The 16,538-nt window shown below is 41.9% G+C and overlaps 1 protein-coding gene across 6 annotated transcripts in view; it reads left to right on the top strand.

Annotated features, from left to right (window-relative positions):
- LOC148893539 (signal-induced proliferation-associated 1-like protein 1) overlaps window positions 1–16,538 on the top strand; it is a 50,381-nt gene that overhangs the window by 30,453 nt on the left and 3,390 nt on the right. For 3 of the 6 annotated variants that reach the window (XM_089004604.1, XM_089004599.1, XM_089004600.1), the window contains 12 exons: window positions 3,043–3,622; window positions 3,720–3,994; window positions 4,094–4,348; window positions 4,436–4,579; window positions 5,659–5,816; window positions 5,909–6,003; window positions 6,553–6,950; window positions 11,070–11,255; window positions 11,892–12,054; window positions 14,461–14,659; window positions 14,738–14,887; window positions 16,387–16,504. In XM_089004604.1, the coding sequence (XP_088860730.1) occupies window positions 3,043–3,622; window positions 3,720–3,994; window positions 4,094–4,348; window positions 4,436–4,579; window positions 5,659–5,816; window positions 5,909–6,003; window positions 6,553–6,950; window positions 11,070–11,255; window positions 11,892–12,054; window positions 14,461–14,659; window positions 14,738–14,887; window positions 16,387–16,504 (2,721 nt within the window). The remainder of the gene's footprint in view (window positions 1–3,042; window positions 3,623–3,719; window positions 3,995–4,093; window positions 4,349–4,435; window positions 4,580–5,658; window positions 5,817–5,908; window positions 6,004–6,552; window positions 6,951–11,069; window positions 11,256–11,891; window positions 12,055–14,460; window positions 14,660–14,737; window positions 14,888–16,386; window positions 16,505–16,538) is intronic. The other 3 variants (XM_089004603.1, XM_089004602.1, XM_089004601.1) reach the window with 3 other exon arrangements.

The raw sequence follows: 16,538 nt of genomic DNA, 5'->3' as shown, positions 1-16,538 counted from the left end.
TTAGAGTCTAAACAGTAACCCAAATATAGCTGCATCTTTGCAATTTTGCACAAGCCTGTGTATCAGCATCTTGTTAGAATCATTATAGCTCTAGCTGTGTACTCACTTGAACCACTGTTACTGACCTATATAATCTCCATCACCAGACAATTTGACATCTGCACAATTGTACACTTGTTTTACTGCAAATACGGCCACTGATCACTTTAAAATGGTTCAGTGATTGTCTGCACCAGCCCTACAACTATTATTGGATGTTATTCTACCACTGATCACTTTAGCTCGATACCTTGCACATTGTTTCAGTTATTACCAAAACATACCACCTACATTACGGAATTAGATTAGATTAGAGTAGATTAGATTAGTGTTTGTCATGTCTTTTTTATGATGATACAAGTGCAGTGGGTTCTACCAAAGACAAATTCTTGTGTGTTCTACACACTTAGCCAATAAAGTTGATTCTGATTCTAATTCAGATTCTGATATAGAATGGAAAATTAGCTTGTTTGGCATAGAGTTTACCTTTTGTCATGAATAAATAAATAAATATTTTAAAATTATGTAATTGCATTTGATTTAGTTAACATATAGATTCGATTGAGATATTAATTACAATTTAATTACAGTGACAGTGTTGCATATAGGGCTACATATCAACCCTGGTGAATGAGTTAACTGTAGTGAGGAATCACTATAACTACAGTTACAGGTGATCTCAAGACAAACAAATTTTTGCATAACTGAGGCATGTTTCTGCAGATAATTTAACCTTTGATCGTAGGATTAAAAAAAAAATGAATTCTGGAATGGCCCATAAATGGGTTTTTGGCTGAGTAGAGAACATCGGCACTGCGTTTTTCTGCACATGGCCGATTTTTCGTCTCAGCATATCAGCTCCCTTGTTTAAATGGCACACCTCCAAGCAAACACACTCTGTACACATTGTCACTGCCTCCCCAACTTTCTCTCTTCTTACCTTTTTCTCATGGCCGCTTGCGCACCCTCGCGCACCCTTTTGCCTCCCTCGCTCGCTAATGCCTATGCGAGGCTCACTCTTCATGCACGCTGACAATAGAAGCGTCCGCCTTCCTTTCACTCCCAGTCCGCCACTTTGCCTTTGGGCAGTGTGAGACGGAGTGGTCTGAAGGAGTTAGCGGCATGCACATGAAGTGCTCACTTGAGCCAGACGTGCATGTGATTGGGGAGGATTCTAAGAGGGCAGAGTTTCCCATAGCATAGCGAGACTACCTCAGTAGTGGACGGGTCAAACTTGCCTTCCGTCTTGCAATGTCAAGATCGGACTAAAGGTTTTTTTTTTTGCTGGAAGAGGGACGACGAATGGACACTTTAATTCCTCTTTGGGGACGTATCTTTTGTGTTTTTAAATGCAACGGGTGATGTTCTGATCCTCCTGGTTTTCATCCTGGTTGAAATTGAGAGGTGTGGGACAATAGTCGAATTACTCCACCCAGAGGTGCTCACAACCCTCCCTTGCCTTTGCTTTGTGCACCGGTTTAAGAGCTTGATTCTTGATTGTCGGCGGACTTCCCGTGGATGCCTTTTGCCGATGACCTGCAGACAAATGTTGGTCTCGAGTTTTGTCGAGTTAGTCTGAGTGAGTTATAGCAGCCCACTTTAAGCGTTGTCATTGCAAGCAAAGAATCAGGGAACCGGCAGGTAAGTTCCGACTCTTTGAGTTGTTGTCGATTCAGTGGTTTGGAATCATGACAAGGATTTTAACTAATTACACCCACATAAAAATGCATTCCCCATGTAGTTCCGTGCTGTGTGTTTGATGGCTATGCTTCAATTCGTTGAGTCAGCCAGTTATTAATAGCTAGTTGTTGGCATTCGATAACGACCGGGTCACACTGGGCCAGAACGCAGTATAAAGAGGAGAGGCCTGGGGCCAGCGGGGTGTTAATCTGCTGCTTTGAACCGCTGCCCCATCATCACGCTGGGCCGTAACGACAGATTGCGTAACTGTGTCTTTGTGTGGGAAATGAAGGCTGTTTGCATTTGCTAGCTTAAGCCACTGTGGCACTCGTCCAAACCAGAGCAGCGCACAGAGTGGCAGGTTGTCAACACTGGCTGCAGCCCTGTCAACTCAAATGGGATGTATAGTATTTATATCTTGAGTTTAGTCAGGCGTACTTTGAAACATTTCCCCTACTGCAAATGGCTGCGTTTAATGAAGTGGATGAAAACTTGTCACAAGTGTCATCTCCACTTCTTCAAGGCCATCCGCTCCCTTTAAGCTGACACTTTCACTTTCTCTATTCGTGACCTTGATGCTTATCTTATTTCTTCTTCTTTTACTTTCGGCTCTTCCCCTCAGGGGTTGCCACACCGAATCAGCGTCCTCCATGGAACCCTGTTTTGTGCATCCTCTTCTCTCACACCCGCTACTTTCATGTCCTCTTTGACAAGATCCATCAACCTCCTCTTAGACCTTCCTTTCGGCTTCCTGCCTGGTAGTTCAAGACTCAGCATCCTTCTCCCAATATATCCACTCTCTCTCCTCTGGACATGTCCAAATCATCTCAGTCTGGTCTCTCTGACTTTCTCTTAAAAGCCTCTAATACAATGGTTCTTAAACTGAGTTCGATCGAACCCTAGGGGTTTGGTTAGTCTGTCTCAGGGGTTCGGTGGATCCTCCACCGCAGAGGTCCACCCCTCAGTCTAGTCTGCAGTTAATGGCTACAGTCATTGAAAGCGTCCTGCTCTGAGATTTCCTACCGGTCCGGTTTAAGGTCACTGGTTTATGGACCTCCCTATCAGACCGCTTCAAGAGAGCTGTATAACAGTCTGAGTGAGACTTCCTTCCTAATATTTTAAGCCATGCTATGTCGGGCAAAAAATAAAAGTGGCCGGACGATATCATACTAGTACTGTACATTTGACAAACTTTGATCCAACAAATATGGAATTTGACTGCTAAATAAAGTGAAAGTACTTTTAGGTCAACCCCATACCACTGAACAGAAGAAAAAAAATGGATGATTGGCAGTAACCTTGAAGCTTTTTTTTTGCCCGCAGTGTGGCAGTTAGCCGCTCCCAAGACGTACCCTGCTTTGGTCCACCGGTTCCCAAGGGCGTAACCTTCCCCAAGTCTTCAGTCTTCAGGGACTTCCTGTTAGCTAAAGTCATCAACGCTGAAAACGCAGCCCACAAATCAGACAAGTTTGGCGCCATGGCGACGCGCACGCGTCAGGAGTACCTGAGGGACTTGGCGGAGCGTCACGTGACCAACACTCCAGTGGAACCCACCGGGAAGTTTCACTTCATTTCCCTGGCGCACAAGCGGCGAGAGAAAGTGCGTCCGTACAGTGGGGCGGAGCTTCGGAGCCTTGGCGCCGTAACCTGGCAGGTTCACGCCGAAGACCAGGTGGCGGGTGCGGAGCGGGAATGCCTCTTGGCCGTTTCAAACGACTTTGTAATCCTCCTGGATCAGGAAGCCAAAGCGGTTGTATTCAATTGTGCCACGCGTGATGTGATTGGATGGTCAACCGGAAGTCCCGCCTCCTTGAAGGTTTTCTACGAGCGTGGTGAAAGCGTGTCACTTCGTTCCATCAATAATAACACAGAAGACTTTGGAGAGGTGGTCAAGAGACTCGAGGTCAGTTTGTCTATGAGCTCATCTTGTCAGCACGCTACCTTAGAGTTCGAGGTGCTGATTCGCTATCTTTTTCTTTTGCATTTATCCTCCATTTTAGCTGTTGACCAAAGGCAGTCAGACCGCAGAGATGACACTGCGCCGCAACGCCTTGGGCCAGCTCGGCTTTCACGTCAACTTCGAGGGCATCGTGGCTGAGGTGGAGCCCTACGGCTACGCCTGGCAGGCCGGGTTGAGGCAGGGTAGCCGACTGGTCGAGATCTGCAAGGTTGCCGTGGCGTCACTGTCTCACGAACAGATGATCGACCTACTCAGGACATCCGTCACCGTCAAAGTGGTCATCATTCCTCCCCACGAAGACTCGACACCGCGCAGGTAGAACAGACACAGCTGAGATCACGGTCTCAAACTAGGCTAGATCTGGTTTATTTACAGTTCCTCAAAAGAATACATCAAAACATTTTACCTCCACAGAGGCTGCTCGGAAATCTATCACATGCCCTTAGTAGACTACAAGAACCACAAGGAGGGAATGCCCTATGAGCTCAAATTCCCCTTCCGACCGGCCAGTAACAGCAACACCAAGTGGCCGAGAACGTCTTCCAGTCCTCAAACGCGGCCTGCGGGCTCCGGTGGTACACTGATCAAGGCCCCTCCATCAGACATGGGCAACTCTGCAGCCATGCCGCGCAGTGTGTCCAGCGACGGTCGGCCCGTGGTTCCTAAAAGGTTGTCATTCAGCCCAAAGTGACCAAACATAAAGACAGAGTGGCATTGCATCTGACCCCTTTGTGGCATTGTCTTCTTTCTGCACAGATATTCACCTGGAAACGAAAACTACGCCCTTGCCTGTTCGATTGTGATGGGTCGCACCCTTCACAACACAAACTCCGCCTCTGCACTCCCCTATACTGACAACATGAGCTCCAACCACTGGAGGCAAAAGTCTATGCCGGAGGGGTAAGTTCATATCTGCGTTTCTAGAATCTCACGGTTTTAAAACTCAAATTCCAAATTCTCCATCCCAAACCTGTTAGTCACCATAAAATGATGATAAAAATCAATCGTCAGGGGAATTATGTAATAGGCTGCTGCAATTATTACGGATCCCACACAGAGCATGAAGAACATGAATTCGTTGTTGCAGTTTACACATAAATACATTCTTGCAAAACAGTGGAACCTCCAAAGTTGGACAAATTTAAGCTTCAACCAAAATCTTATCGTGCTACAAAAGTAAGGTCTGCGATGAGAAGAAAGGTGCGCCAGTGCAGTGCGCCAATGCGTATGTGGAACTGTCGCGGCTTGGAATTGAAGTGAATTCACATGGGACAAGTTACGTGTGACAGTCTCTTTTCGTCAATAGATACTCCAGCCTCGTGTTTGCTTTCAACATTTTGCTTGTAGCAGATGTGCACTTTTCACCATGACGTCCCTGATCCACTGGTGAAAAGGACGCTTTGATCCTCTCCTCTTTCATCTAGAACTGCTTCATACAACAAAGAGGGTGCAGAAAGTGCTTAAGATTGAATGACTCTTTGTGTCTTTTGTTGTTGTGTCTCATTATTTGTTGTTTTGTCTTTTGTTGTTTCACTTAAAGATGGCGCCACGAGAGTGGCTGCTTTTACAGCAGCTCCTGTATTTAGTTTTTCTACTTCTTCCTTTCCTTTACTCTTTCTGTCATAACTTTGCTGCTGTGAAATGTAAATTTCTCCACTACACAACTAATAAAATCCAAGTACACACAGGACTGGTCGCTAGCCAATCACAGGGTTATGCGCTTGCATGGTCAATCGCACTTATAGACAGTTTAGTCTTCAGTGAACCGAGCATGAATGCGGGGCCAGTCTTGATTCAATCTCAGAAACTGTGAATTTCGAAGCAAATCAATCTAACAGTCGATCGGTTATCGCGCGGCTTGATGGGAACATTTATTTTGAAATGTGAACAACTTTGGGAGGTTACAATGTGTTTTCAATTGAATAAAAGAAAACAAAGCATTTGTGTCATAGTAAATATTCGTGATGCTTCTCTTCTAGGTTTAATAACAACAACTGTCAGTCCTCCGTGTCATCAACGCGACTGTTGCCAGGTGACAATGCTAGTGCCATCAAAATGGGATCCAGCACAGGAGCCGCTTGGTGCCGAAATGGCGAGAGTGAAGTAGCATGTAGACAGGGGGAAAAAAACAGTCACGGTAAGAATGGGTGTTTTTTTATTTTTATTTTAATGTCGGTGTTGCAATAAAAAGTAAAAAGTGACTTGAAACAAGGAGACATTTCTCTTCAGCTGTCTCACCGTTGGCAGAAGGTTCCAAGGCACTGATTCCTCGACTTCAGCCACCAGAGCAAAGTGGACATATTTCACCGAGCAAAAGCGCTAAGGTGAGTAGGACACATAACCACTTTGAATTTCCTGAGTGTGAAATCACATTAAGTCCACGTAATGAGATTTTATTATATTAAGCATGCGAATCAAACCTCTGAAGATGGAGGACACTGATTCGCTGTGGCGATCCCTTGAAGGGAAAAGCCCAAAGGAAAATAAGCTAATATATGATATGATATGATATGATATGATATGATATGATATGATATGATATGATTTATTTCATAAAAAATAGCTTTTTTTTAATTGTTCTTTGATAGTGCCCTTAATTATATAAAAATATATATATATATATATATATATATATATATATATATATATATATATATATATATATATATATATATATATATATATATATATATATATATATATAATGTAATATTTCATTTTATTTAGGTTTCATGTATAGGGTCTGTACAATTTCAGTTTTTGCCTTTTCTTTAGCATTAGCTTCACCATAAAACCAGTACATTTGCGTATAGTAAATCCAAATTGCTTATTTTTTATTGCCATCCAGATTTATGTATTGCGTGTTTGCACAGGTGGACGCGCCATATCCCTCCAGCCAGTCCAGCAGCAACACACTGTCAAGCAATGCCTCAAGCTCCACCCATAGCGACGACAAGTGGTACGAGGCGGGCTCACGGTCGGGAGTGCGCGGCGATCTCGAGCTCGGCGCCTACCTTCAGGGCACATCCACCGACAGCGGCATCGACGCCACCTCCTTCACCGCCACGCAGAGCAGCACGGCCTCCTTCAGGGCCGTGAACGGTGTCCCGTGGCAGGACGAGACAGACAGGCAGAGAGGGGCAGACTCTTTGCTGCCCAATCCTGACTCCCTCGTTCCTACTGGTAGAGGTAGCGAGAGTCCGTTGAAGAGCCCGTCAGGCTTTCCTGATGACGCTTCCTCCCCTCTGAGTGACTCCGCCTCCCACTCAAGGTGTGCATTTGTTAATGTATTCTTTATTTTATTAATATGCATATATTTCACATACAAAGGTGATTCATTTTGTATTGAAATGCTACCAACTTAATGCTAGCAGTCAATCGAGCAGTCAATTGAAAAACCACCAGGCAAAAATAATTGTAGTAACTGTAGTAACACTCCATATAACAATACTGGCATTCATATACACTTTGTATAATATGAAATTAGAGCCAAATTAATAAAGTCTTCCACTTTCTTACTCTTCTTACTCTAATCTTTTAATATATTTTAATAAAAATCACATTTTCTGATTAAAAATAAAGCAAAAGCCTTCTCCACAATTTATCCTTTTAAAAAAAGATTTTTATTTCACAGAATATAACTTTATTCCATCAAACTTTATTGCATCAAATTCCAACTTTAAAAATAGTTATTACTTTGGAATATTTTTTTTCTTTCCCATGTGGCTCAAAATACCCCTTGAATATTATTCCGCCTCTTTGTTCTGGATTTGGTTTTTCTGCGGGGTGCCGATAAAGCCTTGATCAGACCTCTGGCAATGTTTTTCCCTCCATGAGGGGGCAGTATATACATTTTGTCCATGTTAGGGTTATCTAGCTCGCTATCTCGCTAACTATCTATTAGCTATCCAGCTGACTGGCTGGCTATGTAGCTGGCTAACTATTAGCTAGCTAGCTAGCTGGCTTTCTATTTATTTGAGTTACTTCCTGGTTGAGTGAACGCTAGCGCGTGTGGCTGCCGCTTCTCACCCACAGAAAAACTTATCCCGTGACTGTAAAGTGACCTTGAGAGTTTTGAAAGGCGCTTATAAATGAAATGTATTATTATTATTATTATTAATATTTATGTCAGTGTATCTCCCATTGTGGACCAGACTGCCCCTCAGAGGCCATAGAGGTCACACATGAATGTATTTCTTGCAAGCCATTACTTTTATCTTAATACAATATAATTACCATATTTTCCGGTGTATTAGGCGCACTGGAGTATACATCACACACCCAATGAATGGTGTATTTTCAAAGTTTTTCTCTATATAAAGCACACCTTCAATGAGTAAAAAAAAAGGTTTCCAAATTAAATATATACTTTTTTTCCCCAAATATAAGGCACACCACACTATAAGGGCCCTACATGAGGTTACGCCCGAATTGTCTACGGAGGAAATTGAGTCATGGCTGCTGACAGTTGTTGCGAGACTCTGTTGTAGCTCAATATTACTTCACATATAGGAGCACCTGCGTATAAGGTGTCATCTTTTGAAGAAGATGAAGGCTTTTGGGTGCGCCTTATACACCGGAAAATGCGGTAAAAGTGGACATTAGCCAGTTTAAAATTTAATCAATCAGTTATAAAAAAAAACCTATGTTGAGTTCAATATCACTCATTCCCAGCTTTTGGATGTGCTTTAAACACCGGAAAGTGCGGTAATGTATTATTTATTTCTTATTTGTTTGTTTATTTGTTTTGTAGTTGAATGCTATATATAAAGTTACATTTTTAAATCATTGAATCAGGTGTGCAGAAGCTATTATAATTATAATAATAATAATAATACATTTCATTTATAAGCGCCTTTGAACACTCTCAAGGTCACTTTCCAGTCACGGGATAAGTTTTTTTCTGTGGGTGAGCAGCGGCAACCACACGCGTCAGCATTCACTCAACCCAGAATAACTCAAATAGATAGAAAGCTAGCTAAGCTAGCTCGCCAGCTAGCTAGCTAATAGTTAGTCAGCTAGCTAATTCAGTCAATCATTTTTACAATCTCTTGTTTTATACAACATAGTGATGTCGTTGTACTAAGTTCATCCTGTCGACTTGATATCTAATTTAAAGCAGATTCTTTACTTACAGACAGTGTAGGTGTTCAAATGACGAAGGCGGAAGTAGACGCCGAAACATGTCAGGTATTTGAACACCTCCACTGTCTGTAAGTAAAGAATCTGCTTTAAATTAAAATAACATAGTGATGTGTTTCTGAATTAAAATAAAATTTTTCCAACAGCTGAAATGGATTAATGCTATATCAAACGAGAAAATGGATTTGTCATCCAAATAGATTGAGTTATCAACTTTGTCATGGAATGAATTAAATTAGTCAAGCTAGCACGGTACATCATGCATCATCCCAGGCGAAAAAGTCAAACGCTTTACGGTTTGGGTTCCGAACAAAGGATGTGTCTGTGTATGGATGTGTGTTTGTGAGTTTTCTCCATCCCCCAGTATCCATGGTAGAAAGGAAATGCTTGAAGTTGCGAAAAAAGCAGACTGTGAGCTCAGCACTGTTCCACCCCTCCTCTTTTAAATCCCACTTCCTTTGAATCAACCAAATCTCCCTTCCCTCGCTTCTTCACCCAGCCAGAAATAACTCAACGTGTACATTGGAGGCTTTGTTTTATAATGTGCGTGCACACAGACACACACACACACACACACATAGAAAACTTGAATTTTGAAAACTTCTGCCTCTGCAGATGATGGGTGAGATGCAAGGACACCACGTCCTGTTTTTATTATGGCTGAGTTAATCAGCATTTGGCGAGGGGGAAACATTTTTATTCATGAACTGCTTTCTCGCATTTGAAGAAGCAACTTTAAAGCAAGAAGGGAGCATTTGAATGGGCATTTCATGCAAATGAAAGATGATATTTTCCATTTATAATTGCTTGTCTGCTAGCATGTTTTTTAGCAGAACGTAGATGATGATGGGAGACATTCTCTCTTTCATATTTTTTGCTAGCAAAAAAAGAGCAGGGTATATTTGACAAATTGTATTAAATAAAGTCAGCAGGAACAAAATCTCAAATGACAAAGTCATCAGAACAAAAATGTCTAAAGTAGCAAACAAAACCATGAATCAAATAGGAAGGGACGAAAAAAAACTTGACAGGTTGAAACAAACAATGACCCGACACTGAATGGTCGGGTCGGAAGTCCTTTTAAAAGTCAAAGTCAAAAAAGTCAAAGTCAAAGTCAGCTTTATTTATTTTAACTGCCACTGATTAAAACAAAGTGCCACTCATTGGTCGCAAACTGGAACGTGACACTTATGAGGATAAAGAACATCTGAAAATGGATGGACAGATGGATGTACAGTATATTATGATCCATTTTATATGCTGCTTACCACATTAAGGTCGCGGGATGGGGAGGAGTCGTTGATCCCAAGTGACTTTGGCTATGGAGCCTATATTTCCATCAGCTGTTGAATTGATTGTTAACTCATTCACTGCCAGACGTGCAAAAATGTATCCACTCCAGTGCCACAGTTTTTGTCATTGTCACTCAAATTCCAAGACCCTCAAAATATTGAGTTTTAGGACGACAAAAATATTCAATGCAGCGTGAGAAACCTTAGACTCTCTTCTTTCATTAGAAAAAACAAAGTTGATGCCTAAATGATATGGGTCTAGAGTTATATGAGCTAGAAATGAGGGTGGCATACATATTGGTGAATATATCGCTTTAACAATAGCTGAAGCTGGAACAAAGCGCTAACATGGAAAAAATTGAAATGCTGCTCCCTTGTGAAAGGAAAAAAAAACATTGCCAGAGGTCCCCCCAGCGCTTTCTCGGCATCCAGGCATGAAAAAAACAAAAAAAATTCAGGAATGGCGCTCTACAGTACGTCATATGTGTAATTCCTCAATAAATCCGTGAATTGCAGTGAATGAGTTAATTTTCCACATCGTCAATGAAAAAAAAAATTCGGAAGTACAACAAGAACTCCGCTCTCACTGTGCGTTCATCTATTTAGTGCTTCTAATACAGTAGAGGAGAGTCAATCTTTATTCATGGCGTAGTGCTGAAATTTAGATTTTTTTAATTATTTTTAAACAGCAGTAAGTCTATAGCTTCATTCACACAATAAGCCTGGATTTATTGTACACTACAGCTCCAAGTGTCCATTACGATACAGTGTCTTGCGGCGCATATAAGACAAGACTATTAACATTCATGTAATACATGAAATAACACATATGCACATAACTACATCCCTAAATGGAATCACAGAAACAAACTGTCATATTAAAACACTTCAACTTGTCATCGTGTCAGACCTTTTGGTCTCATCATTCTGTTGTCTTATCGTTCTGTTGTCCACAGCAGCACACTGAGTTCAGGCCCCTCCGGAAACCAGGAGGAGCCAGCAACCGACACCTCACCCACTTCCCAGAATTCCCCAGGGCCCAAGACTTTCTACCCGAGGCAAGGGGCCACTTCAAAGTTTTTGATCGGCTGGAAAAAACCTGGAGGAACCGTCAACTCAATCGACTTTACCAGCTCTCGAAAGTAAGTTTTTGGTCAGTCTACTTGACGATAGGGGGGAGAGATAGAGATGCATCATAGAGATGGGACGGGGGGGGGAAATCCCCCTGCTTCCTGCTGTTCTACTTCAAATATGACTGACTGACAAATATGACTGACTGACTGGTACTTGTCATGCTACAGACACCCACCCAACCCTTCATTTTCTCACCACCTTCTAGAATCTAGAACTAGTCTGGCGTTTCAACGTTTGAATTAGCGTTTTTTGTTTTTTTTTAATTGACAGTGATACCTCGGTTTACGAACCCTTGGCTTACGAACATTTCGGTTTACGAACGTTAAATTTATGAAAATCTTACCTTGGCATACAAACTATTTTTCCGGATACATACGGAGCTGCCACAATGACTGATGTGTCGTTCGCGAACGAGCCCGTTCTCCTCACATTCCCCGCCCCCAGTCGTCGGTTGAAAATGGCATACGCTTGTTTTGGTATGTAGACTGAAAAAATTTGCCTAGACGCCTTATAATGGTACATTTTGAGAAAATATGGAAAAAGTTTGAAAATACACCGTTGAATGGGGGTGCGCCTTATACTTTGTTGCTCCTTATACACGGGAAAATACATAAATGTTTGTGTTTTTGCTCCTCTTTTTCTAGACGACACCAGAGTGATGGTCTACTGGTCAGTCAGCCTCAGCTCAGAGCCAATTTGCGAGGCTCGCAGTCACCCCAGCGTCACACTGCCAAGTCCAGCTTGGAAGAAGACTTGAAAAAACTCATCATGCTTGACAGCCCTCCCCCCACCACCACTGAAGAGAAGGTACACAGGCACATCTTAAACTTCTGGATCAATGCAACAATTGATACCAGTACCTCAAAGGTTCAACACCGATATGCCATTAACATGAAGAAGAAATGTTAAAAGTTTCCGTTGGGCCCAAACAGGAAGCCTGCCATGAGACGACACCATAGTGTCAATGTTTGCACTTGGCAAATACACTCCAACTGTCCGCAGCGGAGTTCTTTTCAAACTGTAGTTATCTACAAGTTGTTGGAATTCAAACTAAATGTTATGGAAAGTGATGCCAAAATTAATCTTCATAGCTTATCAAACTTGACGTGGGGGGTTTGATGGGCATATAAATGAATCTCTCACAGCTGTTCGAAGATGTGAATGAAAATGCAAGTGACTTGGACATTTAAACAATTACCATATTTTCCGGTGTATAAGGCGCCTAAAGCCTTGATTATCTTCAAAAGATGACCATGCGCCTTATTCGCAGATGCACCTTTTGTTTGAAAATACACCATTCAATGGGGGTGCGTCTTATACACTGGAAAATACGCTAATTATTTGTCTTCATCATGATTTCAGTGTCAAGAAAAAATATTTTTACTCATAATTACGTAAACATACTTGAATATGTTCCTTAAATTCTATACCCGTTGCATAATGCCCAATTGTAGGAATTACCATATTTTCTGGTGTATAAGGCGCACCCAAAAGCCTTGATTTTCTTCAAAAAATGACCCTGCGCCTTATATGTGAAGTAATATTGAGCCACAACAGGTCTTGCAACTATTGTTAGCAACCACCAACTCCATTCACCACTGTAGAAGAAGTAGTGCGCGACCTCCGCGTGTAACGTAGCGCCTTATAATGTGGTGTGCCTTATGTTTGGAAAAACATTCATATATTTTTATAATATATTTGGAAAACCTTTGTCATTCCTTGAAGGTGCACATTATATGTATTGAAAACGTTTGAAAATGCACCATTCATTATACACAGGAAAATATGGTGCAGTGATACCTTGGCTTACGAACTTCATTGGTTCCCCAGACAGAGTGTGTAAAGCGAAAAGTGTGTATCTCAAAAATTAATTTCCCATGGGAAACCATTAAAATAAGAATAATCCGTTCCCAGGTCCCCATAAAACATAATTTTCGACTTTCTAATTTTCTAAGCCTTAATACTACACAAAATATACCGTATTTTACGTATAATAAATGTGCTGTGCTATTATAATTAAAGAAATAAACTGTACTATATAATAAAGTCGTTTTATTTACCTTTGTGATGGTCGTTGATGGCTTGATGGAATGGAGTGACCGGTTTCATCAGCATTAAACATTTGATGAGGAACGTAGCCTTCTTCTTTCACCATCTTGAGAAATGATCCCTTGTAGGTGCTTTCTCTGCGATAATTTTACCTTGTCCCTACCTAGGTAGAAAGCTAGCTAGCTAGCTAGCTAATACATAGCTAATACAGTAGATAGCTAACTAGACAGTTAATACTGTAGATAGCCAGCTAGCTAGATAGATAGCTAATAAATAGCAAATAGCTAGTTAGCTAGATAGCCAGCTAGTTAATTCATACATTTTAATCCAGCATACATACATAATGCCTGCCACAGGAGGTGCTGCAACATTTCTACACGGCTGTCATCGAATCCATCCTGTGTTCTTCCATCACCGTTTGGTTCGGGGCCGCCACAAAAATGGACAAAATCCGACTTCAACGGACAGTTAGGACGGCGGAAAAAATCATTGGCACCGCCCTACCCACTCTCGAGGACTTGCACACTGCAAGAATCCAAACTAGGGCGCGGAAAATCCTACTGGACCCTCCGCACCCTGCCCACCACCTTTTCCAGCTACTCCCCTCAGGCAGGCGCTACCGATCCATGCGCACCAAATCCAGCAGACATTTAAACAGCTTCTTCCCCCAAGCCAATAACTCTTTGAACTCTTTCAACAGTAGCCAAAATGGAACTGTATAGTGCCACTTAGCAGTTTTTTTTATTTATTTTTATTTATTTATTTATTTATTTATTTATTTATTTATTTATTTATTTTTTTTTTTTTGGGACGACGATACTAGTGCAGCGTGTTCTACCGGAAACAAATTCCTTGTGTGTTCTACATACTTGGCAATAAAGATGATTCTGATTCTGATTCTGAACAACAGCTGAAGCTGGAACAAAGCGTGAACATGGACAAAAGGCAAATGCTGACCCTCATGGTAGGGAAAAAAAAAACATTGCCAGAGGTCTGACCAACGCTTTATCTGCACCCTCCGCAAACAAATGGCACTTCTTCACGTCATGCTTTTCAATTCCTGAGTTAAGGGTCATGCTGTGGTATCAGTTTAAAATGCACATTTGTGACAAAAGCAGTTTAGTTCATTTCAATCTAATGTATTTTTGCCCCCCCCCTGAAAAGCCGTTTCCCGCATCGATGCCGACCCGTCGTTCCATCCAGAGAACGCTGTCAGATGAGAGCATCTACAGTGGGCAGAGGGGGTCCATTTCGAGCGACAAGCGCGACACCCCCACTGACCTTCTCTTCAGTTGCTCCACCGTGCCACGCTCTCCCACCGCCCGCAACGCCGCCAGTCGCCGAACGACGCACAAATCTCTGGGTACGTGTTGTCCGAATAGCGCTCAACAGCAAGGAAATGGACAAGCGGGGGTTGACTTTTTTGCTTACTCTTTTTCAGGTAACCTATCTGCTCCGGAAAGCAGCAACTTGGAGCAAGAGAGGGCCAAGGAGCAGGAGCAAGATCCTGCCCTTATGCCCCTTCCTGATACCAGGACAGATGGCCCGCTGGACTGGGCCCACTTGGTTGATGCCGCCAAGGCCTTTGAGGGTAGGCTGAAAGTTGGCAAATTTCAAGAGAATCTCATCAATCACCGCACAGCATATGAGGGCACGCTCATTTGCCACATGCATGATATTCATTTGGATGTTTTACATTTGTCAACAAATGCTTCATATTTTGAGGTTACAGTTGGCGCGCAGTGAATTTATTAGCGTGGCATCATATAATGTATTCAACGGGATGTAAATACAGTATTTTCCAGTGTATAAGATACACCGGAGTATAAGGTGCACCCCCAATGAATGGTGGATTTTTAAACTTTTACCATATAGTAGGCACACCTTCAATGAATAAAAAAAGTTTTCCAAATATAGTATAGAAATATATAAAAGATATATATAAAAATGATAGAGTGCTTATGCACATTAGTAAACATATTATGTTATTTCATGCTTAGATTAGTAAACATATTATGTTATTGCATGTTTAGTTTAGTTTACATGGATTTATGAAGCTTATTAGTTGAGTAGTACGAGAATAAAGTAGTTTTTTTCTGTTCACCATCCATCATCCCCGCTGGTATTTCATCACAAAACTTCGTTGAACTCCGAACCAGATGAGAAACAGGAATTAGAACCGAACAAAAAGTTTTTATGTTTTTACAAATATAAGCAGCGTCTGAAACTTATGACAAAAAGTTAGTGGACACCAGGGCAGACAACTCTGATCAAGTTGACTGCCCGTTGTGTGTTGCACCAAGACTACTATTTGATACTAGTTGACACAAATTCCCAGCAGACAAATCAGCCCATTTCCAGCAGAGCTTGGGCGCCATCTTGTGCATTTTCTGGGACGCTACATTGGAGTCCTGACGGCTTGAATTGATCCGGAAGGACTTCTTTAATCGATTACAAACATTTATGCTTTCCTTTCAGAACTATTTAAATCATATTCATAACTGGATGAGTAACAAGAAAGCATCTTCTCCGAATCTGAAGCCATTGTTTTGATTCTAGAGCAAGGCAAGACTCCTGGCGTGACGTCATGAACAAGGGGGCGGGACCTTCTGAAACTCACCATTTCCGGGGTCATTTTGAAGTGGTTTTGGGTCACTTTAAGTCATTTTTATTGGTGTTTTGCATTTGACTAAAAATATTAGCCTTCGTGTTTTGGGTATTTTAGATGTTTTAAATCGTTTTTCTGATGTCAGTTAGAAAACAAAAAAATGGTGTCGGTTTTCCTTTAAATATCTGTAGTGACAAAATAACATTTCCAAAGTTCCCCAATGAACTTCACCACAAACTGAATAAAAATAAAGAAAGAAAAATCCAAGAACTTTCCACTACTTTTCATCTTCAGTACTTGAATACGGCATTTGCGTACGTTCGCCATGCAAAAAGTAACCAAACTAAGATGAAAACCGATGACCCCCTTGTACTGATGATGTTCACTCCGGAGCAATCGCAAAGAAATTCACTCTTGTACTACTTTGTCTCCGCTTCCCAGGCACTTCTCTGAATAATCTCTGTATGCTTTGGGTCCTACAGAGCAGCGTTTGGTCTATTTGGCGGCTCAGGAGGAGAACGCCGTAGCCGAGTGCCCGGCCATTATCAGCCCCCAGCAGGCTGAGCCTCAGGCGGCCCCGCTAAGACAACTCTCACCTAAGTAAGGGCAATCTCGTCACCGGCTTTGGACTACT

This window comes from Hippocampus bargibanti, linkage group LG09 (genome assembly GCF_051943395.1).
Source record: "Hippocampus bargibanti isolate YZ-2025 linkage group LG09, ASM5194339v1, whole genome shotgun sequence".
NCBI classification, from domain to species: Eukaryota; Metazoa; Chordata; class Actinopteri; order Syngnathiformes; family Syngnathidae; genus Hippocampus; species Hippocampus bargibanti.
Note: the sequence above shows the minus strand (reverse complement) of the source record. Positions and strands in the feature narration are given on the sequence as shown.